Source organism: Muntiacus reevesi, chromosome 15, assembly GCF_963930625.1.
Source record: "Muntiacus reevesi chromosome 15, mMunRee1.1, whole genome shotgun sequence".
In the NCBI taxonomy this organism is placed as follows: Eukaryota; Metazoa; Chordata; class Mammalia; order Artiodactyla; family Cervidae; genus Muntiacus; species Muntiacus reevesi.
The window spans coordinates 13,595,402-13,622,493 of NC_089263.1; the positions used below are offsets into that span (position 1 = coordinate 13,595,402).

Here is a 27,092-nt window from a genome sequence, read left to right on the forward strand (position 1 = left end):
GCTTTTCTTTCCAGGGCTGCTTGGCTCTCAGAGCACATGCCGAGGTAAATCCTCCTGAGGGTCAAACAAATCCTCTTTGGTTTTTATGTGCCCCCTCCTCAGCATGTATCCCATCCTTGTGCTTCTCCTCCTCCCTCTCCTTTTCTTTCCCCGCCGGACTTAGCAGATTGGGGTTTTTCTTATTCCATCAAGCGACGTGGGATGTTCTCAGGGGTGTTCAGTGCCTGCTCCCTCCATCCTGTATGACTGTGCCCCACAAGAAGCTTTTACTCCTGGGAAGTAAAAGGGGAGACACAGGGTGGGGTTGGACCCCTCTTCCTAAGCCATCTGCCCACAGCAGGTGCTTTTGTATAAATGGCCCCATAAGAGCACCCAGGGGCATCTCCCGTTGTTCTGTGAAAGGTGCTGAAGCTCAGCCCCTCTGTCTCTTTGCATACATCTCTGCCCAGAGAAACCACAGATCTTCTTCAAAACTGAACACTGACATTTCATTTGGCTGCAAGGCCTCCCCAGTCGCCCCCATTTGAGCTGGCACTTCCCTCCACGGGGATACACTCCTCACCCCATGGCAGAGACCCCTGCTACCCTTCTGGAGGAGACCTTAAGCTCCTGGGATAAGAACGAGTCATTTCTGTGATCTATCAAGCACTGTCTTATAGCACAGGGCTGAGACGCAGCAGAGGAAACTCAGCAGGTGGTTTTAGGATGCGAATGGGAACAGATCTTCCTCTACTTTTATCAAGAAACAGGGCTTCTTGATAAATTCATTGAAAGAGTCCCTGATGCTGGGAAAGATTGAGGGCAGGAGGAAGAGGAGGTGACAGAGGATGAGATGGTTGGATGGCATCACCAATTCAATGGACATGAGTTTGAGCAAACTCCAGGAGATACAGGACAGGGATGCTTGGCATGCTACAGTCCATGGGGTTGCAAAGAGTTGGACATGATTTAGTGACTGAACAACAAACAAGGGCTTCTCCCCTACTCAAATTGAAAATGCCACTTGTCTCCTGTCTGAGGAGAGGAAACTGATCCTTCCTCTTCCCACACTCTGAACGCTGAAGCTAAACATTTCCGGCTGTTCATGGTCACTACCTCCATGCTCTTGACTCACTCCAGCTGGCTTAGGTTCCTACACGCAGCAATCAGATCAGCTAAGCTCGCCAGTGACCTCCACAGTTGACCCCTCCATCCACTTTCGTCTCCCTGGGGCCCCTTGAGTGTGTGCCTGCAACCCACTGCCTTCGTGGCTTCCAGGACTCACTCTCTGGCTTCCTTCTTCCCTTCTGCATTTTCCTTGCTGGCACCTGCCCCATCTCCTACTTGAATATGCCGGAGCTCCCTGGGGCTCTGGCCCAGGCTCTCTTCCCTTCTCGCCCTGCACTTTTCCGTAGATTGTGTTACATCCATGTGCTTTCTGATGGAGCTTCCCAGGTGGTGCTAGTGATAAAGAACCTGTCTGCCAGTGCAGAAGATGTAAGAGACATGGGTTCGATCCCTGGGTCTGGAAGATCCCCTGGAGGAGGGCACGACAACCCACTCCAGTATTCTTGCTGGAAAATCCCATGGACAGAGGAGCCTGGAGGGCGACAGTCCATGGGGTCACGTGGAGCTGGACACGACTGAGTGACTCAGCATGCGTGCACATGCTTTCTGATGACTCTCGTAAATTTCATCTCTCATTCACACTCATCCCAGACCCAGCCGGGATGCCCCTTCCTAAGCCTCTGAATGTGCTGAGACATCAACACCAGCTCCAGGATGAGCGCCCTGTACAGGATTCTGTGCTGGCATCTTGGCACGACTCTACCGTCCAGGGCGGGGATCCATCTCCTTAGGATTCCCTTCCCTGCATGGGTGAGAGCTGGACCAGAGGAAACACAGGAGAGATTTGTAAGTGAGGCAGGGGCTATTACTCTCAGATGGTCAGACATGGGGACAGACAAACGCAGAGGTTCCTAGAAGGAGCCGGTTGGCCCTACCATCCCTGTGCACCCACCTTCTTTTCTGACCACGCTGCTGACAACAGAGGCCCTGTGCCCACCTCTACTGACCTGGATGCAGTCTTGCTGATGTCCCTGACTGCCCCCTTCATCTCACTGAGCAGCCCGCTGAGCACAGCTTCTGGGGAATTTCCCATAAGCCTCAACCTGCCCATCTGAGCTGATACTTCTGGGGGTGTGCTGACTTTTCTCCAGTCCTTCATCTCACTTCTTCCGGACCCCAATTCCCCAACTCCACCATGCTCACATAAGATCTATTTCCTATACTAAACCCTCTACTTCCAAAAGACTTGTGGGTGCTGTTTTCCTGACCAAACTCTGACAGATATATACACTCCCAGCCCCCATCTCCTTTTCCTCCATATCTCTTACCTTAGAAATGACAAACTCTACAGAAACACAATAGTAAATTCTCAACTTCCCCCGTACTCCTATGTCAAACCCTCCTCATGACCATGAGGCTAATAAGGACAGAGACCACTGTGGTTTTGATTCCTGACTTATCCTTAGCTCCAGAGGACAGTACTGAATGAATGAATCAATGAATGAATGAATGAACCCTCAAGGTCTGTTCATTTTACCATATCCTAAATGACCAGACCACCTGACCTGCCTCTTGAGAAACCTGTATGCAGGTCAGGAGGCAACAGTTAGAACTGGACATGGAACAATAGACTGGTTCCAAACAGGAAAAGGAGCATGTCAAGGCTGTATATTGTCACCCTGCTTATTTAACTTCTATGCAGAGTCCATCATGAGAAACGCTGGGCTGGAAGAAGCACAAGCTGGAGTCAAGATTGCTGGGAGAAATATCAATAACATCAGATATGCAGATGACACCACCCTTATGGCAGAAAGTGAAGAAGAACTAAAGAGCCTCTTGATGAAGGTGAAAGAGGAGAGTGAAAAAGTTGGCTTAAAGCTCAACATTCAGAAAACTAAGATCATGGCATCTGGTCCCATCACTTCATGGTAAAAGGATGGGGAAACAGTAGAAACAGTGGCTGACTTTATTTTTCTGGACTCCAAAACTACTGCAGATGGTGACAGCAGCCATGAAATTAAAATATGCTTACTCCTTGGAAGGAAAGTTATGACCAACCTAGACAGCATAGTAAAAAGCAGAGATATTACTTTGTCAACAAAGGTCCGTCTAGTCAAGACTATGGTTTTTCCAGTGGTCATGTATGGATGTGAGAGTTGGACTATAAAGAAAGCTGAGCACCAAAGAATTGATGCTTTTGAACTGTGGTGTTGGAGAAGACTTGAGAATCCCTTGGACTGCAAGGAGATCCAACCAGTCCATCCTAAAGGAGATCAGTCCTGGGTGTTCATTGGAAGGACTGATGCTGAAGCTGAAACTCCAATACTTCGGCCACCTGATGCGAAGAGTTGACTCATTTGAAAAGACCCTGATGCCGGGAAAGATTGAGGGCAGGAGAGAAGGGGACGACAGAGGATGAGATAGCTGGATGGCATCACCGACTCAATTGACATGAGTTTGAGTAAACTCCGGGAGTTGGTGATGGACAGTGAGGCCTGGTGTGCTGTGATTCATGGGGTCGCAAAGAGTTGGACATGACTGAGTGTCTGAACTGAACTGAAATGACTAAACAACAAAGACAAAATCTCTCTCAAACCCTGCCCTAGTTCAAACCACCCCTGTCCCTTTCTTTTTGGTCCCTCCTGTAGCCTATGAGGAAAAAGAGATTTGGGGCTGCGGTCCTGAGAACCATGTGGACTCAGAGAGTGCTCAAGTATGAACAGGAAACAGGCCCAGCCATGAGGGGCTGGCTTAGAACTCAGACCTTGGGAACTGAGTTCTGGCTCTCAAAGCCTTTAGGACTCTGATATGATCAGTACCCTTTGAATGAATTTTGTGAGCTCTGTTTAATTTAACGAGTACTTTGTAATTGGAACCTACACCCAGTCTTAGATTTCTGCTCTGTGCCTGGGCTATGGCTGAATTATATTCCATTTACCATAAGAGGAAACTGCCTGGACCTCCTCTGCTCTGAGATGTGAAAATCCCCTTCTGAAGAGGGTCTTCCCTAGATCGGGCCTGTGATCATGGCCCTTCTGTAATGGTACAGAAATGAGATGTCCTTATCTCAGTGATTACACAGTCCATATGGTCCAGGTGAGGCGAACGTGTCCAGGAAGGCACAGTCCTGTGAATGGTGTGAGTGAACGGCGGGGCTGAGCCACACTGGGATGTGCCGCCAAGGCAAGGGGCCAGCTGAGAGCACAGAGCCAGGGAGAACGGGGCAAGAGTGGACCCGGGGCAGGCCGGGGCAGCTGGAAAGAAACCAGGCAGTTGTTGGGCTAGGAGACGGGAGAACGGGTCCATGCCCAGGGACGATACTGGCTTGCCCTGATGCCAAGGAGAGAAGCTGGAAATGGATGTGCATGCACGCTCAGTTGCTTCATTCATGTCCGACTCTTTGCGACTCTATGGACGGTGGCCCACCAGGCTCCTCTGTCCATAGGATTCTCCAGGCAAGAAAACTAGAGTGGCTTGCCATGCTCTGCTCCAGGGGATCTTCCCGACCCAGGGATCAAACCCATGTCTCCTGCATTGCAGGTGGATTCTATACCCACTGGCCACCTCGGATGCCCCCTGAAAATGGATGGTCCCTCCCAAAAGACCTAGGCCACTCTGTACTCATTTATTCAGATTAAACCTATTTGAGAGGAGCTGTGAAAGAGGCTGGGGAGGAGGTAAGCGCTAGTGATCTGAGTGGGAACTTGGATGGGTTTCCTTCTTGGTTACAAGAGTCAATTCGACAGGATGAACAGAAAACGCGGGTGGTCCTGAGGCCTAGGGTACATGCTGGAACATTGCTAGGACCCTGCCCACAGAGAATCTAAAGGTAAATGCTAAGCTTAAGTCCTATGCCAAAGGATGCAAAAGGTCCTTTATTTGGGCCCAGGTGATACAAGGGACTGCAGACCAATCTGGCTATTGTGCTAAAGCAGCTGTTTGCGGTTGGGGAGAAACTTCCCTCCTGATGTCCCAGTGTGGTGCAGATACTTATCCCAGGGCGCATAATTGGAAGAGAGGACTTTCCACCACTGGGGTGTCACCCTATGCTCCCAAGTGAGAAGGGAGGAGTAGGACAGGCCTTTGCTGATGTTAACCGGGCACACAGGTTAACTGAGACCTGCTAAAGCCCCAACCGGTAGGAAGTCTGAAAACATAGAGATAACCTGGGCATCACTGACTCAGCGGACATGAGTTTGAGCAAACTCTGGGAGACAGTGAAGGACTGGGAAGCCTGGCGTGCTGCAGTCCATGAGTTGCAAAGAGTTGGACGTGCCTGAGCAACTGAACAACGGCAACCTGGGTGTGAGGTAAGCAGATGCTCGATGGTGGGGATCTGATTCTCACCCTGTGTGTATACAACAGTCCAGAATGCAGACGGACCGTGGCAACTGCCTGCAGATGATCACGTCCTGGATAACTATGAAGAAAGTACACTAGGCTCTGGAGAGGGGTTTACCATCCCTGACCTGGCAAATGTCCAGTTTTCCATCCTCATGGCAAAGGAATGTCTTCCCAGGCTGCCGTTCTCTGGGGAGAAGTGATGTGAGAGCTGGAGTCTCTGCCTGGTACCGTGTGTGTGGTGGCAGGACTGGGCTTTCCTGCCCTGAGAGATCTCATTGATAATTAAATGGCCCCACTGCTCACAGAGGAACTGGCCTGACAAGACTTGGAAACAGTGGTGGTGACCTGGCGGATGGGGTGGGATTAGCTCGGAAATTCTACGAGAATTTATCCTGCAGGCAGGCTTGCCCAGGCACAGAATGCTGGAAGTCCAATTCCAGTCACGACAGTGCCTGCAGGAACTAAAGTTTTGCATCCACCTGAACGCCCATCAATAGGAGTGGGTTAGATACACTCCAATAGGCTCACACAATGGACGATTATGCAGCTGTAAAAAAGGCATCAGCGTGTTCCTTCCTTACTAACATGAGAAAATGCCACGGTTAATTATTAACAACAAAAAACCCCACAAGTAACAAGCTATAGTATAAAATAGATAACCAACAAGGACCTACTTTACTGAAAATAAACACACTATAAATCAACTATACTTCAATGAAAAATAAACAAACAAGCTATTGAGAAAGGAGCATTGACACATATACATTACTGTGTGTAAAATCGCTAGCTAGTGAGAAGCTGCTACATAGCACAGGAAGCCCAGCTAGATGCTCTGTGATGACTGGAGGGGTGCGGTGGGGGTGGGAGGGAGGGGATATATGTGTACATATAACTGATTCGTGCTATTGTGCAGCAGAAACGAATATAACATTGTAAAGCAATTATCCTCCGATTAAAATGGCAAAAGTGATGACAAAAAATAAACAAACAAGCTACAGAGTAATACCTTGTATGTGCATTAAAACCCAGGAGCATATACAAGAAACTAATAATAGTAATTACCTATTGGGCAGAGTCGTGAAGTGAACAGTGGGTGAACAGGAGAGAGAAATGGAAAGGAGTTCCCACTCCCTCCTTTTTATACTTCTTGGTTCTTGAACCACACAAATGTACCAGCTATTTACAAAAATCTCAAAACTCCAGAAGAAGAAATCAACAAAAAGAAGAGGAGCACAGTCACTGAAAATTCTACTCTTGTTCTACACCCAGTCATTAATTTAAATTGAGAAATGTTTCTATTCACATGCAATGATGGGGATAAATAATTACAATAAAGCTGGAGACCATAAAAATAGAAAAATGACTCTCTCGAAGCTAGGATTCATTTTCCCATTGATGGAGGAAATCATTAGCATGCTATTTTGACAGCTCATATTATACGTACAAACTATTCCTCGGTAGTGTTTCTGAAGTATCTGGCAAATAAAGTTGTTTTTGTTTGGGCTTTTTCCCTCTGTATTCAATACTGAGGGATCAATTCTACTAACTGCACAAGTAAAACTAATCTCTAGGTTGAAAATGACATTTCTAAGGGGACAGACAAGGGGGTGATGATGTTCTTTGTATTTTGAGCCTGTAAAAACTTGAATGTTTCTTTCTCAACATCCTGAAATACTGATTTTGGTTTTCTTTCTGAAATGTGTTCAATTACCAGGATGAAAGGGCTTCGCTGGTGGCTCAGTGGTAAAGAATCCACTGGCTGACACAGGAGACGTAGGTTCGATCCCTAGGTTGGGAAGATCGCCTGGAGGAGGGCATGACAACCCACTCTAGCATTCTTGCCTGGGGAACCCCATGGACAGAGGAGCCTGGCGGGCTACAGTCCATGGAGTCACAAAGAGTTGAACAGGACTTAGCGACTAAACAACAACAATCAGGAAGAAATGGCAACTTCTATGAAAGGTAGGACCTGAGTCCTGCAGTTCAGAAAGGGGTTAGCTGGGAAGTGCTGACCCTCGCAGTGCTGCTCCTCCCTGCTTCTGCCTGATGTCCGAGATGGCAGAGGCCTGAGACGGGACAATAGCTGGGACGTCTTCCTTTGAATGGTAACACACCCGCAACGTGTCCTAGACTTTCATGGGATCTTTTTATGATTCAGTGAAGTTCCTCAGATCTTCTCCTGTCATTTATTACTGTCTTTCTGCAGCTTAGAATCTCTTCACCTCACTGGTCCAACTCCAGCCGGTATTTCCAGGCAAAGATCTCAGAGCCTGTCACAAAAAGCATCACTGGCAACCCATGTGCCTCTGGGCACAGGGGAAATTGAAATGCCACAAGAAGAAATGCACTCGCTTGTTCCCTGGCAGGGTCACTGGCTAAAGGATAACAGCCAGGGAGGAAAAACTCTGCGATGAAAGCGAGACCTCCGTCCACCCTTCGCCCTGGTAACCTGCATCCCGTCAGAGCTTTAGTGGTCTCCTGCCGAGGGGCCGGGAAAGGGTTGCACTTTGGGGGGCACCAGGCTCACTGTCTGCTCTGGCATCCCGAGGGGGAGGCGTGGGCAGAGCAGGGGGAAGGATAGAGTTGCAGCTCAGAGGCATACCAGGCCCCTCCCTCTAGATTCTCCTCTTTCCTGACTCCGAACCAAAGCTTTGCCCATGTTCAAGCCTCCCCGCCAACCTGGGCTCACACTCATGCCATACTCAGGTGCCCTCCCATCCTAACCACCAGGCAAATGCCCACGCATTCTCTGTGGATGAAGGCCAGCCCTGAGACCTGCTGTCCTGAACAAGGAGCCCCCTGCATGCATCCAAAATAGGGTAGCCACATCCCCTCCCTGCCATAGCACCCACTCGAGCTCTGTTTAAACTGGTGCTTGATAAATCCCTGTGGCCTGGATGGGGGCACAGATGAGCCGTCTATCCTCAGCCTCCCACAGGCTGCTGTGCTGGACTTGTACTGACTTTGAACATTCCACTGGTGGCTGACAGAAGCCTTTTTCTAAGTCAATTATTCAGTACATCAGAAGGATACAACTTCCAGCACTCAGTCAGCAGCTCCCAACATGCTTTCTGTTGGAATAATTACTTCTGGGAGTGAAAGGGACAGAAACAATCTGGACAATATATTCCTGCCAAAGGAAGCTTAGAAAATTAAGTTGCCATCTTTTCCGTCTCCCCTCCTGGGCACGTGCAATGAGAATTAGAAATTGTATATTAAATGCAATTCTGGAAACTTTCAAAGCTATCACTCAAGGAGAAATGAGATCAGACAACAAAAAACAAAACCTCAAACCAGGGCAGGAAGGAAAGTCTGATATCAGGAAACCGCTAACCTGAACCAGATCTTCTAACAATCAGAGTGATTTCGTTGGTGATTTATTCATGTCTAATCGAGTTAGGAGGAATTTTCACAAGTCTGGATGGAAGCTGTCAAGTGGGGAGGGACGAGCACAGATGAGGTGTTCGGTACTGAAATCTGTACTGGCCAGCCTACCCGCCTGCTGGGTGTGGTATTACCACCCGAGTCTCCCTGGGGTGTGCTGAGGTTGGCACAGTCTCCAGCCAGGCATGCAGGAAGCCTGGGTCCTTTATCCAGAGCCATGGCTAACACCGGGAATGCAAGGGTCCACAGCAGAACCTCATCTCTGGAGGCGGGCACCTAGTGATGGACAAGTGATGGAGATGCAGGTGAACATGGACCTTCCGGTCTGGTGGAGGAGGACCACCCTGCTGGGAGAGCAGGTGCTGAGGCCTCTGCGGGGGACGGGGGGCTGGTGCAGCCCCGGAAGCAGTGAGGAGGTGCAAGGAGGCTTCTCAGCTGTGGATAAGGATATGTTAAGGATTGTCAAGGGCATAGGGGAAGACCTGCCCTGATAAACAGCATGGACAGAGGACCAGAGGTAAAAGAGAGCTGGGTACGCAGGGGGCACCCCAAGAAGCCTGACTGTGTCAGTGGTTCTTCAAGAGGGGGGTGGAGTGGGGAAGCTGAGGTTGGAGAGGCAGCAGGGTCAGATCGTGAAGGCACGACGGCCCGACTGCGGGGCGTCCACAAGGAGAGCTCCTTTCAGCTGGCGGAAAAGGCAGGCAGACTCAAGAGAGAAGTCAGAGGGTCAGGGGAAGATCTGAGACTGCTGTCCAGCAGACCCTGCGTTCGATGCTGGTGCCACCACGTTCTGTGTGACCTTGGGCTAGGGATTCCTCTGTAATTATGGGACAAGGATAACACCTCCTTCCAAGGTTGTTGCAAGGATGAGTGAGATAACATACACAGAGCTGGGGGTATAGGTGACAGAATGGCTGTGCGCACACTGGGAGAGGACTCTAGCGGATGCAGGTGGAAAAAATACGAAAGGGGGAAAGAGGGATGAAGAAACCTCTAGTTTGTGGAAGAGTTTCCAGAGGGATCTTGCAGACAAGAAGGGGAGAGGAAGAGGGAGTAAACATCCCAGGAATATGATCCCCCCTTATGACATTTTCTCAGAATATTTGAAAGTATTTTGAAATTGCTTTTTGCTCACTTTTGTTTGATGGTCTGAGATTCCTCTGACCCGGGGCCATGAGTGATCCATGAAAGGCCCTGTCACCTGGCCCACACAGGCTCTCAGAGGAGCTTGCCAGTGTTGCAAGTTTCATGGTTGCAGTTATTTTTAGGGCTAAACTGTCACAAAGGCCCCTTTCCAGGGTATGCATAGCTCTGTGACCCTAAAGCCCTCGTCCACCCACTGGAAGACAAGGCATCCAGATACCTGTCTCTGTGGAGAGAGTGTGACTCCCACTCCAGCCCCAGGACTTTCTCAATCTCTGCCTTGTAATTGCAGGGGGGTATCACCTCTCTGCATCACCTGCACCCCAGCAGACAATATGAGGCCTCTGGTACTGTGAAGAAGAGGCAGGTGTCTGGGGAATAAACCACGTTTTGTCCAGAGGGAATCGGAGATGCTTGCCCTATGTTGATAATTGCATTCCACAGCTTGCTGCTTCAGCAGCTAGAAGCAAACCTGGGCCTGATTAAGCTCTTATTCAATAAGCCTCTCGTCCAGGGAAGAACAGGAGACACACAGTTTTTAGACTGTTTTTTTGGTCCAAGAACGCTCTGGAATAGACTGCTTTGGTCTCAGGACACTAGCCTATACTGAGTCAATGTCACTCTTAGCACAGCGCAGGAACCAAACTTGATTTATAATATAGCTTTGGTCTTAGATATTAAAGTGTTAATGAAATTGTTGTCATGAAAAAGAATAGTTTGTACTTTTATTTTAACCATTCTCAAGGTCCCATCTCTTTTTAAAAATTCATTTCCATCCACTTAAGGAAACTGTCTGATTATCTACTTAAAAAAAAAACATCAGTCCTTGCCGCTCCCCCACCCTCCCACCCCCGCCCGAGGGTGATTTATTTTCTCTATAGAAAAATGTTAATAACTAGCCAAAAATCTAGTGGTAAATGGAAAGGAAAAATGAGGTCTATGGAAATGAAAACAAATAATTCAGTTTTCTTCCTTCAAAGAAATGGCTGCACCCAAAAGACACACAATAAGTAAAGCGGAAAAACGAAATGATGTCAACTCTAAGTTCCTTGAAAGCAGCCACTCAAGGCTTCTTGTCTTTCTTTCCATCTCTGCATCTCCAGACATTTACAGAGCACTTGTGGGCGCCAGGTCCCACTTAGGAAACTCACAGGTCAGGGCAGATGACAAACCCTTTTAACCGATCACTGCAGCGAAACGAGAAAAGTGCCTCCAGGAGAGACAGGTAGCAAGACTGCAGAGGCAAGAATCTCAAAGATAAAGCAGGGCAGGGACGGTTTCACAGAGGAGGGGGCATTTGAGAAGGGTATTGATGGGTGAGTAGGAGTTATCAGACTGGAGGAAGAGGTAGGAAAAGACACATGTTATGTGGGGAAAGCGGAATACCCAACCTTAAAGGAAGCACAGCTGAAGAGCATGGGGGGGGGGACAGACACGTGCTGAAGATAGAAACCCAGCTCAGTGCCTAGACCTCATCTTCTAACTGAGCAGAAATGGTCCTATGCAGTGTTACTGAGGAACTGAGCAACGGGCAGTCCAGTGGATAGGACTCTGTGCTCTCACTGCTGGGCCTGGGCTCAGACCCTAGTCTGGGAACTAAGATCCTGCCAGCCATGTGGCATGGCTGAAAACAAAACAAAACAGTGGAATTCATTCTAGAATGCAAGGACGGTCCAATATTAGGAAATATATGTATACATCATGCTATGGACAGCAAGGAGATCAAACCAGTCAATCCTGGAGATCAAACAATCAACACTGAATATTCATTGGAAGGACTGACGCTGAAGCGCCAATACTTTGGCCACCTAATGCAAAGAGCCAACTCATTGGAAACGACCCTGATGCTGGGAAAGATTGAAGGCAGGAGGAGAAGGGGACGACAGAGGATGAGATGGTTTGGTGGTATCATTGACACAATGGACGTGATCCGAACAAAATCCGGGAGATAGTGAAGGACAAGGGAAACCTGGCATGCTGCAGGGCATGGGGTCCAAAAAGTCAGGCATGCCTGAGCGACTGAACAAGAATATGCAATATTACAGAAATCATTCTGGCTGCAATGGAGAAGACAGACCAGCAGGGGCCCATCCTGAGTTGTAAGGCCAGGGAGGCAACTACTACACTGGTCCAAGTGAGAGATGAGGGGCCTGCAGCAGGGCAGTGGGGAGTGGACGCAGAAGGGCAGGTACAGGTGGGATCAGCAGGACTAGGTGACCAGTCCCGTAGTCTCAGGTTTTCACGCGGAGAATGTGGAAAGTTGCATGCAGGTTGAGAGTCAACTGTATAATTCATGTTGAGAAGGAAAAACCCAGAAACAAATACAAGAACAAAAAAGCAAACCAAAAGAAATGATAGTGGCAAGATGGAAAAAGGTGGGAGGCATCTAGCTGAGAAGATAAAGGCAAAGGGAACTGAGTAGAGAAGATGCTGAATTAGCGTTGCATAGTCTCAGGTATGAAAGAGGTCTTCCCTGATAAATGGTTCTAACCTTTCTTTACATACTTCTGTTGATGGGGAGCTCATTACCTGTGGAGTCATCCTAGGTTTGAACCATAATCTTTTCCTCTGACTCCATACAGCTTCCATTGAAGTTTTACTCTCTGTTAAAATTGCTCAGTGACACTTTTTGGAAACCTATCTGATTTAGCACGAAGCAGCTGGATGGCCTGACAGGCCTCCCGTCTTTCTCGTGGAGAATTCTCCACCAGAGCAGGGAGGAGGCTGAGACAATTCACAGTGCAGGGACGCAGACACAGTGCAGGTTGCCTACTCTTGCCCCCGGCCTGGGGTTTTACGCTACTCTGCCTGTGTGTGTCCCCCGGCCCCATCGCATCCCGTCAGAAAATCACCAGTACCGTGCTGTTGCAGCCAGCAAAGCAGGCGGACAGGTAGGTGATGCCGTCTGCCCCGCACACTGGAGTGAAGGAGTCGGTTTGGCATTCACAGTTTTTATTGCAGGATGAGTAGGGGTCCAGGGCCGAGCCAGGCGTTGAGCTGGAAAAGAGAGGACAGGTGGCATCCATCAGAGAAAGGTCAGCTTCTTCTGGATCCCCACTGACAGCCCCCTGCCTTCTGGGGTCATGGTGGCCACTGCGGCCATGGTGCAGGGAAGGAAGGGCGCTGGTGTTTGGACTGTGTACGGATATACAGAAGATGCCTCGGCCAGTGTGCTTCCATCCTGTCTGTCTGACCTCACAGGGTGGCAGGCAAGCCCGGCTCTGTCTGACTTGATGTCAGGAGAAAGTCACGTGGCCTGCTCGGAGGAGGAGACAGGTGTGGGGAGGAACTGGGATCCTGCGGGCCAACCATGCTGCAGCCTGATGCTCCAGACTGGACTCCCAGCTAGATGCCGAGGCTCATGTAGAAAAAGGAACAGCCACTGGTGCTGGATATATCAGGACTCTCCATAATGCCCTCTAAGGCCAAATCTGATCCAACTTCAGTTCAAACTCTTGGGATAATAGACAGGAAATAAGATGTCCTGTAAGAGCAAAATTCCTTCCTTTCTTCCCTCCCTTCTCTCCTTTTCCCCCCGCCACCCCACACTTATCAACACCCACCATGGGTCGGGCCCTGCGATTACTATGTGAGTCTAATGATAGCTTCTGATTGTTTAAGGAATTATTGAAGTCTCTTCTATTTTATGGACTTCCCTGGTGACTCAGACTGTAAAGAATACACCCGCAATGCAGGAGACCTGGGTTCGACTCCTAGGTTTGGAAGATCTCCTGGAGAAGGAAATGGCAAACCATTCCAGCATTCTTCCCTGGAGAATCCCATGGACAGAGAAGCCTGGCAGGCTACAGTCCATGGGGCTGCAAAGAGTCGGACACAACTGAGCTACTAACACACATACACACTTCTGTCTTCTATTATAAGCTGAATTTTAAAATAAAACCTATTTTTAATTTTCTATCTTCACTTCATTCCTAAAATCAAATGCCAAAAATAGGCACTTGAGTCCTCTGGAGAGTGAGTGTCTGCCTGTCGCTCCCCTGGCCGTCCTGGGAGACAGCCTTTAAGTGGAATTCTGTCCTCTCCACCCAGAAGGTTCACGTATATCCTTCAACTCTGGGCGGAAGATGCAGGGGCATCATCAACTTCCGGGTCAGGGTCACTAGGGATGAAGCTGGCTCCATTAACCTACTCCGGAGAGAGGGTCTTGGCATCCCTGGGCGGGCAGGGGATGGTGGGGTGGGTGTGTGTGTGTGTGGGTGTGTGTGTGTAAGAGACCTTTCTGAGACTTACGAGTTTCCATAGGGAACAGTAACCCCAGCCACGGGGCCCGTGTCACAGCCCAGGAAGAGGAAGGAGACGTAGCAAGCGGTGGACACCAGGTTGACGAGCATGGCCATCCGGATGGCCCCGAGGGCAGACAGGCTGAGTTTCTTCACCAGGAGACCGCCCAGGAAGATGCCCAGACAGGCACATGGGATCGCAGTCATCCCTGGAGCAGAGCAGAGGGGTGGGAACCATTAGCTGGGGGAGCAAGGCCAGTCAATGCAGACACTGGGCGCCATCCCTGAGGCCGAGCCCTGCGTGAACAGAATCCCCTGTGACAATACCGCGGTGCCACTTCCTCCCCTGTACCCCGAAGTCTCTGCTAACAGCCTCATTTCTACCCTCAAGGAGCCCATGGATAAGTAGGGGGACACAGACATGTAAAAACTCACAGTGATGAGGCATGTAAGTCATACACCTCTCATGCTAAGCGGGGAACCCTCACAGGAAACAGCCCCAGCTGCTGTGAGAACAACCGACAGACAGGGCAGAAGGGCTGAGAAACACGCATGCGTGTTAGCAGTGTGTCCTCTGTTTCCCAGGCGGTGTGGGAAGGGGACTCAAGATCAATTGGGGATTTTCTCCTCTTCAGGCAAAGAAGGGTCTGGAGGTTGTTTAAACAGAGGCCCCAGAACTCACCAACCTAGAGAGAGACAGGGTTTTAACCAGCCCCAAAACCTCTCAGGAAGTAGCATTGATCAAATCAATACATTTTGTAGCTCCTGGTGAGTAACTGGCATACATTTTTATCCCCCACCCCCAACACCTTCTTATAAACAGAGCTATCTGCAAGGCAGCAGGGCTATAAACCTGCTATTTCTGATTCTCAGAGACTCAGGGCATCTTAGGAGGACCAAAGGATCCTGGGGTTCCAATCTCTTGTTTGGTTTTGTTCTCATTCATTTCATCTACACTCAGCTTTAAATTACTGCCTGTCATTTATCCGCCATGTAGACTGTGCATGGCCAGTTTTCCAGTTTAGGCTGCCTCTTGCTTGCCAATCAACAGACCCCTAGGTCAATTGACTACGTCAATCAGCTGATATGTGCCAAAGGAATGCAAATTAATTTTAATATTCGGGTGAGAAAAGCATAATCAGGGAGGCTGAGCTCTGCAAAGAAAATAGCACAAGTCAGATTTTAAGAAAAACACAGTAGTTTTGTATTATTTGACGTTCTTTCTCATCCTGGTACAGACATGATCTTCAGGACCTCACCCCTACTTGCCTGTCTCTCCCCTAGGCCATACTGCCTCCCAGCCATACCCAGTCCTCTTCTCTTCCCCCTGGAACAGACCAAATCCATCCAAGCCCCTAGTCTCTGCACTTGCTGATTCTTCTTTTATGACATTCTGTTGTTGTTTTAGTTGCTAAGTCATGTCTGACTCCTTGCAACCCCATGAACTGTAGCCCACCAGGCTCCTCTGTCCAAGGGATTCTCCAGGCAACAATACTGGAGTGGGTTGCCATTCCCTTCTCCAGGGGATCTTCCTGACCCAGGAGTCAAACTTTCGTCCCCTGCATTGGCAGGCGAATTCTTCACCGCTGAGCCACCGGGGGAGCTCCCAGGACATTCTTACCCTATGTCTTTACCTGCCTGGGCCCTATCCTCACAGGGAGCTCAGGACACCCTGCCTAGAGCGATCCTGCAGCCCATCTGCGACTCCTTACTGTTTCCTGCCGTGTTTTATTGTTTACATGGCTCTCTCCTCATTATGTGAAGCTGCCTCGGACATTTCTGGTTTCTTGTTCTCTCTCCCCCTCCTAAGATGCAGTTTCCCCAAGGACTGGTTCCATCCTGTTCAGCCCTGGTTTCCTGTGCCTAGCACAGCGGCCAGCCCAGAGTGGGCACTTGGGAACTATTTTCTGGATGAACGAAAAGAGTGAGCAGATTGGATCTGTGTCAGTGAACACCGATGACCACAGCCCACGCCCGGAGAGCAGGCTGCATTCCGTTCCATTTTCCATCAAAGGCGGCGGGGAGCAGCCCCTGGTGATGATGGTAACTATGGCAATAACAGGCTTTGGGCACCTTCTCTCCAAGCCATCATCCACTTCCCCTCTCCCTCCCTAATGTGTATGAAGCCTTAGCATGCAGGCGGTTATCAGAACTTCCCTGAAAACTCCATCCTCATTACATTAACCTATGCAGATTGAGTCCTTCTTATCTTCATGCATAAATCAAGGCCATCAGTCCTTAATCATCTGTGCTGCTCTTTTTAGGAACTCTGCCCCATCTACTGATGAATTCGTGGGTGGCCCAGAGACAGCACTGATGGCCCGGGCTGACGGCAGGGGGCTCGTCCCCTAGGTCTGTGGGAGCTACTGATGAAGGCCTCTGGGACGCAAGTCTAGCCTTAGGCTTCCGTGGCCTCTCTCTGTCCCCTCAGGGCCCCCCGTCAGCCCCTCCTGCAGCCAACCCTCCAGACAGCACGACAGCATGATGCCACGGGCAGGGCACAGGGAGAGGGCATATGTCCTACCTGCCTGGACTGCCAGACAGATGGACAGACCGACAGATGGCCACCAGGCTGCCTCTCCCCAGGCCAAGTCCTCTAACAGAGTCACTGAGACAGAGACAGATGCAGGAAAGCGAGATTGATTTTTGCCTTCCGCCCTGAAGACTATTGATTTGTTGGTAGGAAACTTTAGGAATCTGTTCTGAACTAGAACAGAGCCCCAACTTTGAAGCAAATGTAATCAAAATGTAAGAAGCGGCAGTCAAGAAATCAGGAAGTGAGAGAGAAAGTCTTTGGGTGCTGGAGGGCTAAACCTGAGAGATCGTAGGTGTAACGGAGAAGTTATAGCTTTAATTACAGAGACACTTTTTACCCTATCTCTGTCAGATGGGTACTAAGGGCTGACTGCATTTTGCTAATATCTCTTGGAAAAAAAATGCTTATAAAAGAGTGGGTGGTAAAGAGTTAGTGAGGAAAAGAAAAACACCAGCCTTGTGCTGCTCTGGCAGCCCCCAGGGAGAGGTGCTGGGGTCTGGCCACATCCTTGTTGGTAGGGTTTTAAATTTTTTTTTTTAAACTCAATACCTTATGTTCTGTGACGTGCACAAGATTAAGGGGACACCGGTGACTTGTTGCGTCTGTACACACCCCCGTACTAAAACATTTCCAGCACATCAGGGCTTCCCTGCTGTCCTCATTCTCCCAAAGTCCAAGAGTAACTATCATTCTGGCCTCTATTACTTTAATTAATTTTTCCATTAAAAAAAGTGTTTATTTTCCTTATTTTTGGTTGCACCGGGTCTTCACTGCTGTGCGGCCGTTCTCTAGTCGCAGAGAGTGGGAGGCTGCTCCCGAGCTGCGGTGCACGGGCTTCTCACTGCAGGGGCTCCTCTTGCAGCAGATCACAGGTTTCAGTGCTTGTGGCTCTGAGGCTCCAGAGTTTGGCCTCAGTAGTTGTGGTGCACGGGCTTAAAGCTGCTTCACGGCATGTGCAATCGTCCTGGACCAGGGATTGAACCCGGATCCCCTGCATCTGCAGGCGGATTCTTATCCACTGTACCACCAGGGAAGTCCAACCTTTCCTCTAACTCTTAATAATATGACTCTCTGAGTCTGACGTCTTTGGACAGATCCATCCACATTGAGATATACATATAAGTTCTTGCTTTCTTATGCTGTGTGGCAGTCCACTGTATGAATATTCTATAATTTATTTACCCATTCTACTAACTGATAGATATCCAGACTGTTTCCAGTTTGGGGGTTTATGCATAAGGCTGTTTTAGATACTGTTACCTATGTGCATATATAGGTTTAGTCGTGAAGTCATGTTTGATTATTGTGACCCCATGGACTGTCACCCGCCAGGCTCCTCTGTCCACGAGATTCTCCAGGGAAGAATACTGGAGTGGGTTGTCATTTCGTTCTCCAGGGGATCTTCCCAACCCAGGAATTGAACCCAGGTCTCCTGCATTGAAGGCAGATTCTTTCCCAAGGGAGCTATAAGGGAAGCCCTACTGTTACCTAAGCATATATAAATAAGTGGACCTAAACACTCATTTCTGTTGGATTTATGCCCAGAAGTGGAATGCTGGATGCCAGAGTTAGTATACTCTTTCAGCTTCCGTAGGCACTGCCAAAGAATTCTTCCCAAGCGCTTGTACCTCTGTGCAACCCACCAGCATCAAAGGAGAGTTCCAGTGGCTCCACCTCATCACTGACACTTGCTGCTATCAGTCTGGTGGACGTGGACTAGCATTTCATTGTTCACATGTGTTTTCCTGGTGACTCATGTTGGGTCAGCACCCTCACATGGGTTTACTGGCCATTTTGTGAAAGAAACACTGAAGGAGAAGATCAGAAAAATATCACCTTGCCATTCCTCTCAGGACATGATCTACTCCTACTTAACAAAAGATAATTCCATGGGGCAGGAGTGTTCTCAACTTCCAGACTGGACTTGTCACATTCTTGGGGGTCATCCTCATGTCTCTTTTCGTCTCTGCACTTTCTGAAACAGATGAGCTCTTCCATCAAAGGCTGTCCATCACATTCCCTCTCTTTTCCACACATCACCTCTGCTGGCTCTTTCCCCTCTGCTTAGACACCTGTTCAAGTCCTTCCTGCCACAACAGCAACTGTCTCTTAGCAACAGGACCATTACTCCAATCACTTGATGGCAACACACATCACCCACCATGTCTCCACTCTTTCCTCCCACCGCTAAGCTTGGCAAAGTGTCCTGCAGTCACTGGTTATTCCTTCCCTCCTGTGGGCTGCTCCTCACACCACTACATGGGCTCACGTGCTGCAGCTTCAGGGACACAGCCCTGACATAGGCTGGAAGACAGCCTGCTTGTTGAAGGGACCCAAGGCATGTGAGGTTGCATCACACACGGACACTCTCACTGCTGATGGCTTCTTTCTTGGAATCATCTCTTCCTTGACACCCTGCGATTCACGAGTTTCTTTCAGGAGTTGCCTCTATGGCTTCCTCTGTTTCTCCATGGCTGGTGTTTCACTTTTCTATTTCTATACATTTTCCTTCTGTAAATTCCATTCCTGTGTCCTCAATGACCATGCACACACTGATGCGATCCACATCTCCTCCTCCAGTCCTCAACCACACACAGGACATCATGTGGATACATCATGGCCATCTCACACTCAGCAACTTCACGTCTGAACTCGCAGCCTTCCCTACAGATCTGATTCTTTACTGCTACTTTCAGGCTTCACAAACGGTACCACCCCCTGTCTAAGTCAGAAATCTGAAGTCATTCTTGACCCTTCTCTCTCCTTGTTGTGTTATGAGATCACTTTCCTTATCAGGTATAAGTAATCCTGCTTCTCATGAGTGGAAACTGGTTCTCTTTAGCAGGCCACCTCCAAAGGACTGGAGGCAGATGTCTGTGGTTTATTGTTTAGAAGATTGGTAAGGCCACACTTAAGCTTGGGAGAAGGAATGTTATGATCCATTAGTTATGTCTGCCATGGGCACAAGGATGGAGGGGAGCAAATGGCTTCTAACCTCTACATCTGTTGACCATGGGTTTTATGTTTCCAAGAATATTCTTGCTTTTTTACGCTCCTGATCAAACCCTATGGGGTTGGCCAAAAAGTTCATCTGGGTTTCTCCATCACATCTTACGAACAGAATGATCTTTTTGGTCAACTCAGTACTAACCTTTTAAGATCCATCTTGATTCCCCTCTTTGTTCATCACATCTTCCCCCTAATTCTACAGTTTACACCAATTTATGGACTTCCTGGCCTGTCACAATGCTTCCTATGCACATTTTATATTTTAGCTCTTTATTATCACGTACTTCAAGCAACTAATTCAAGCAGGTAAATCTTACTCCAAGAAAATACTCTGAAATTCTTCTGCACACACCACATGTATATTCTGCTGCAGGAGCAGCACGGTTTGGGCTGTTTGGTCTCAGTCAACGCTTATAGTATTAGGAGCACTGGTGGCCTCCCAGTGTGGGGTGGGGGCGGGTGGGTAACACAGACTTACCTAGCAGCTGGTTGGCAGAAGAGGTGGTGAGGTTAAACTGCTGCTCCAGATACTTTCCCAAGAAGGCAGCGAAGCCAGCCACCACTGCAATCTCCATGCAGGCGGCCAGGATGATACAGGTAAACACGGGGTTTGAGAGCAGGTGCTTCGTGACCTTCGGGATCACTGCAGGGAGAGAAGCGGGGGACCAAGGTCATAGACACTACACTCCAGGCCTTCTGCCCCCGAGGCCGCACTCTGACCCATCCCAGGAAACAGCACCAGGAGTCGGCAAATAGCACCTGGCTGCTCAGGCTGAGGCCTATAACCTGTAAGTCAGTCATAATTGTGAAAACTCTGGCTTCAAAATACACGCTAATATTTTGTCAACTAAACTGGAAACAACTAAAGCAGGAAAAACCACACAATATCTTTTTTTTTTTTAACAGCATGCTGGAAACACTATTTTATAAGCCATCCAAAATTTTTTATTTCTATCCAACATATAGAAAGAGGCATTTGGGGTTTGTTTCTCAAAAGGTAAAATACAACTTAATTATATATTATAAATACATTATAAATGTATTATTAATATATCTAAGTTATATATAGATACATTATATTTTATTTTCTTGGGCTCTGAAATCACTGTGGATGGTAACTGCAGTCATGAAATTAAAAGACGCTTGCTCCTTGGAAGAAAAGCTATGACAAACTTAGACAGTATATTAAAAAGCAGAGACATCACTTTGCCGACATGGTCCATATAGTCAAAGCCATGGTTTTTCCAGTAGTCATGTATGGATGTGAGAGCTGGACCATAAAGAATGCTGAATGCTGAAGAATTGATGCTTTCTAATTGTGGTCCTGGAGAAGACTCTTGAGAGTCCCTGGGATTACAGAAAGATCAATCCAGTCCATTCTAAAGGAAATTAAACCTGAATATTCATTGGAACGACTGATGCTAAAGTTGAAGCTCCAATACTTTGGCTACCTGATGCTAAGAGCCAACTCATTGGAAAAGACCCTGATGCTGAGAAAGATTGAAGGCAGGAGGAGAAAAGGATGACAGAGGATGAGATGGTTAGGTGGCATCACCGACTCAGTGGACTTGAGTTTGAGTAAATTCCAGGAGATAGTGATGAACAGGGAAGTCTGGTGTGTTACAGTCCATGAGGTTGCAAGGAGTTGGACATGATTTAGTGACTGAATGACAACAAAGTGGATGTATCAATACATTTGTGATAAATATTTATAACTGGATGTGTTAAGAAAATATAATCTTTAACAACTCTTTGTTTTATTTTACATTGGAGTACAGTTGATTTAAAATGCCGTGTTAGTCTCAAGTATACAGCAAAGTGATTCAGTTATACATGTATCTATTCTTTTAAAGATATATTTAATCTTAATAGTTTCAAGTTTGCTTAGTCACTCAGTCGTGTCCAACTCTTTGCGACCCCGTGGACTGTAGTACCCCATGCTCCTCTATCCACGGAATTTTCCAGGCAAGAGTAGTGGAGTGGGTTGCCATTTCCTACTCCAGTGGATCTTCCCGACCCAGAAATCAAACCTGAGTCTCTTACATCTCCTGCAATGGCAGGCAGATTCTTTACTACTATGCCACCTGGGAAGCCCAGGATATGTATATGCATATATATGTGCATGTGTGTGTGTATCCACATATGTGTGTGTGTGTGTGTGTGTGTGTGTGTGTGTGTGTGTGTGTGTATCTATCTCCAACCTCTATCCCGCCATTCCTTCTCACAACCATAGGTACCTGGCCAAGCTTCCATGATCACTCACTTGGGGAGACCGGAGTCTTTTTTACTACTTTTACTCTTGATGCATTACAGCCCTTCCCTATACAGTAGCCAATGGGGCCAGCTCTAATCATTTTCCCATTCAGAACTCCAGAATGGCCCAAATCCACACGTGGCACGGTGGCCCACGGTCTGCCCCTCGGCTGTCTGATCACACTTCTGATCACGCTCCATCCTCGCTCTGGCCCCACCCCAGCTGGACCTGGTCCTCCCCACCCAGGTCTGTGCACGGGGGGCGGGGGGTCTTCCCTCCTTTAGGATGCGCTGGTCCCAGATCTTTGCTCCATCTGTTCCTCCTTCCTCCAATGGCCTTTCCTTATCACTCAAGGCAACCCAGAAGCTGCCCTGGTGCTCAGGGCTCAAATGAGGATTAATGGTTGGCAAAAATACTTTGTGGCTTGTGTACCACTTTAATTACCAATTGAACTAAAGCAGGTTTTTGTTGAGCTGGTTCATTTCAATCTGATTGTATTATACTGTTTTTCAAGGATGTGATTTCATAATCCACCGGGATTTCACTTTAATTCTGTGCTTTCACAAGTGAGAGATTTGGTATTCTTAAAATCCTTTGAAAGTAATCATGTTATTTGGATATTTTCAGCCATTAGAATCCTTGGTACAGGGTCTTTGACCAGATCTCCTCAGCTGTGGAGTTATGACACGTCCTGGCAGTATGCAAGGGAGCCTGGGGGTACCAGAACACACCCACAATTTCAATATTTATGCTATCATTTTGATGTGTACTAAGTAAAAAAAAGTTAACTAAAATAAAACTGATAAATCAAGTGTTTGGTTTCATGGCTACAATAACTTAAAATGATGCTAGGTTAAAACAAGTAGACTGAAGACTTCCCTGGTGGTCCAGTGGTTAAGAATTCCCCTGCCAGTGCAAGGGACATGGGTTTGATACCTGGTCTGGGAAGATCCCACATACTGTGGAGCAACTAAGCCTATGCACCTAAGTACCATAACTTCTGAGCCCACGCTCTAGAGCCCTTGCTCTGCAAAGAGACAAGCACCGTATCACAATAAAGAGCAGATCCTGCTCGCTTCAACTAGAAGAGAAACAGACAGATTTATAGTTACTTAAAGAGAAGTCATGTAAATAATGGTACAGCTGGTAAGGAGATAAGGCAGAAATGTGTAAAAGTGGTACATCAGTGACAAGTTAGGGGACCTCTGTTCCCCTGTAATCATAATAATGTGGAACACTTGGCACATGGTATACTTGATCCCACCTGTGTGAACAGAAAAAGGTAAAAGAGAGTCCCAGATGAAGACGGTACCACCCCAAGTCTAGGAAAAAACAATCAGGGCCCATGGTCATACAAAATAAGCAGGTGAGCCTTGTCTAGCACTGCTCACCAAGATGATGAATTAGCCAGCTGTCCTAAAGAAGAGAGCTAATTACACAGGCTCAATCTCATCTCCTAGGAGACAAAACCTCTAAATGGCCCAACTAATTAGAATAAAATAATAATAGGAGATACATAAGTTTTTAATAATGTTAACAGACATACTCAATTAATCAAAATGACAGAACAATGGGTCAGAAACTGGCAGATACATACAACTTAAAACTTATTATTTCTGGGAAAGATACCAAGTTTCAAAAATGAAAATCTATATATAAGATAGGGACTTAAGCAGTCTTTGACATAATGAAAGAAACTTAGTTATTGGAATGGACTGAGCCAAATGATTGGAGGCTCAGAATCACCATGCACTGAGAAATCCAATTCTATATTCCAGTTGAGAAGCAATCAGACAATAACCAGAGCTGGTGGCCTCAGCTGTTCTGCAGTAGTTTCTTAGAAAGAAAGAAAGAAAGAAAGGAAGTGAAGTCACTCAGTCGTGTCCAACTCTTTGCGATCCCATGGACTGTAGATTACCAGGTTCCTCCATCTGTGGGATTCTTCAGGCAAGAGTACTGGAGTGGGTTGCCATTTCCTTCTCCAGGGGATCTTTCACACCCAGGGATCAAACCTGCATCTCTTCCATCTCCTGCATTGGCAGGTGGACTCTTTACCACTAGGACCACCTGGGAAGCCCTTTAAAAAGAGTATGAATAAGAATAAAGATATGGGAAAACAACTTTGAATCCATGGGATTCATACAGCTGCTTTATCCACATACCTACTTTATTGCAAGTGCACAGGCCTTTATGAGTGAGTTTTGTTTATTTTTTACAGGATTTCAAACATTGATAATAATCTTTTCCTCAAAATGTCATTGTGAATAACTGTCTAGAGAAAGTTACACTTAAAATCTATGTTTAAATGTTGGAAAATTTCCCTTTGTTAAATCCACATTATTAAGTATTGTACAAATATTTAGAGCAATGTTGATTGTGTAATGTTTAAAAATGTGCACTGTTTAACAAATATAAAAGATGGATGCACTGGGCATAAACAGAAGGTAACGAGGTAAGTGTATGTCTTCATGAACAAAAACCCCTGGGATGTTAAGACTCCATCATCATAAATCACTGCTAATGAGTGAAGGCTGGTTTAACACGTTGTGATGGTACAATGCATCTGTGACAAGGGATGGGTTGATTATATCACAAAGCGCCAAGCCTCACAGAGAGTAGTATCGGTTACATGAACAACCAACAGTGCTTCCTTGTAATAAATGAATTTGAAAGCCTCCAGCTGTTCATGTTTGGGCAGGTAATAACACTGTTGCTCCATCATTGTAGCTTTTTGGCATTAAGATATCTAAACTCTGGAAATACTGTTGACAATCAGTAGGCAGGTTGGTGACATTCTAGGAAAACCATCCTTTGCCATATTTTTATTGGAGGCGTCACTTTCCTTGTTACTGTGAAGATTCTTTAGGTCTGGGGACTTCCAAAGAAAAAGCACCACAGCCACAAATAACACTGCCACTGAGCTGACACCATGAATATCCAACTGTGTTCTCTGGCTCAAAAATGACACCAATGAGAATTCAAGATTGATCACATTATCTATTTGTTGTTGTTCACTAGCAAAGTTGTGTCCAACTCTTTGTGACTTCATTCACTGCAGTACACCAGGCTTCCCTGTCCTTCACCATCTCCTGGAGTTTGCTCAAACTCATGTCCATTGAGTCAGCAATGCCATCCAATCATCTCACCCTCTGTTGTCCCCTTCTCCTCCTGCCTTCAATCTTTCCCAGCATCAGGATCTTTTCCAAAGAGTTGGCCCTCCACACATCAGGTGACCAAGGTATTGGAGCTTCAGCGTCTATCCTTTCAGTGAATATTCAGGACTGATTTCCTTTAAGATTGACTGGTTTGATCTCCTTGCAGTCCAAGGGACTCTAAAGCACCTTCTCCAGCACCACAGTTTGAAAACATCAATTCTTTGGTGCTCAACCTTCTTTATGATCCAAGTCTCACATCCACACATGACTACTGGAAAGATCATAGCTTTAACTAGACAGATCTTTGTCAGCAAAGTGATGTCTCTGCCTTTTAATACTCAGTCTAGCTTTACTTCCAAGGAGCAAGTGTCTTAATTTAGTGGCTGCAGTTATTGCCCACAGTGATTTTGGAGCCCAAGAAAATAAAGTCTGTCACTGTTTCCATTGTTTCCCCATCTATTTGCCATGAAGTGATGGGACCAGATGCCATGATCTTAGTTTTTTGAATGTTGAGTTTTAAGCCAACTTTTTCACAGCCTTCCTATTTTCTTTTCCTTGATCATGGCCATCATGGTTTATCTGGGGACAAGGAGGGTGCTTCTCAACAAAGACAACTGTAGCTAATGGAACACTTTCATACTTCAGCAAGCATTTTAATTATTCCAGAGATAATTCCATTTCAGTAGGAAGGATTTCTTGTCAAGATAGGAGCCTGCCTGCTTTTGTCTTAGTATCGAATGACTAATTTTGCCTTGGATTAGATGTGAAAATCATTAAGCTTGAGAATTATCTGACTGGAGGCCCAGGGAAGACTGAGTGGGACTTATTTGCATAAAGGACAACCGTTTTTCCCTGTCTACCTGACTGACTTGCCTCCAGAAATGACAGCTTCCTCTCGTGTTCAGCTATTTTCCTCCTAGGTTCTTCCTCCCCTTCTGGATTTTATTGCAATGACCTGTAGTGCTCTCAAAGAAGATTCCATTTCAAAGGCTCAGCCTACCCTCCAAAGCCCCAGCTTAAGGGGTATTAATTAGCTTGATCTTAGGGCTATCCCAGACTTCCAAGCTTTTTCACGCAAATGGATTGTTAAAGTCCACAAAAAACTCTTAACTTCCCAAGGTGGCAGCTGCTAATGAGGTGGCCTAGACTGGTGAACCGGGGCCACGCCAGGCTGCCAAACACCTACAGACTCCCGCAGCCATTTGCCTCCCACCTTCTGATTTAGCCTCAGAAGCTGGGAGCTGGCATGGGAGGCAGGTGGGCCTGTATCATGCAGCGTCACAGCTGGGGAGACCTTTTCACCTCTCATCAGGAGCCGAGTGCTGCTACTGGCGGAAAGATGCAAAGTTGGGAAGAGGGGCAGGGGAGCCATCTGTAGGGAAAACAAGTTTTCCACTGCTAGGCTTGGACCACCTGATGCGAGGAGCTGACTCACTGGAGAAGACCTTGATGCTGGGAAAGATTGAGGGCAAGAGGAGAAAGAGGCGACAGAGGATGAGATGGCTGGATGGCCTCACCGATTCAATGGACATGAATTTGAGCAAACTCTGGGACGTAGTGAAGGACAGCGAAGCCTGGAGTGCTGCAGTCCATGCGGTCACACAATATCAGACCCAACTTAGCAGCGGAACAACAACAAGAACAGGCTTGGGAAGGCAGTCCTATAGGACAGTAGTCCCAGGTACCAGATCCATAGAAGACAAATTTTTCCTGGGGTGGGGGGGATGGTTTCAGGATGATTCAAGAACATTACATTTTTGTGTGCTTTATTTCTATAATTATTATCATATCACCTCCACCTCAGATCATCAGGCATTAGATCCTGGAGGTTGGGGACCCCCTGCTCTAGGATGGAGTTTCCTAGAAATCTGTGGGTCCTGCAGGAGGGAGAAAGGCAGATTTGGAGAAGTCCTGAGGATTAACCCTGGCAGAACACGTCTTGTGTGCCAAGTACCTTTCTAACTGCTTACACGACGGAA

At 47.4% G+C, this 27,092-nt stretch overlaps 1 protein-coding gene across 2 annotated transcripts in view; it reads right to left on the reverse strand.

The window, feature by feature from the left end:
- SLCO3A1 (solute carrier organic anion transporter family member 3A1) overlaps nt 1–27,092 on the reverse strand; it is a 366,445-nt gene that overhangs the window by 26,728 nt on the left and 312,625 nt on the right. For both annotated transcript variants that reach the window (XM_065906257.1, XM_065906256.1), the window contains exons 5-7: nt 20,183–20,347; nt 14,170–14,368; nt 12,777–12,915 (exon numbers count right to left, since the gene is read on the reverse strand). In XM_065906257.1, coding sequence (XP_065762329.1) covers nt 12,777–12,915; nt 14,170–14,368; nt 20,183–20,347 — 503 coding nt within the window. The remainder of the gene's footprint in view (nt 1–12,776; nt 12,916–14,169; nt 14,369–20,182; nt 20,348–27,092) is intronic.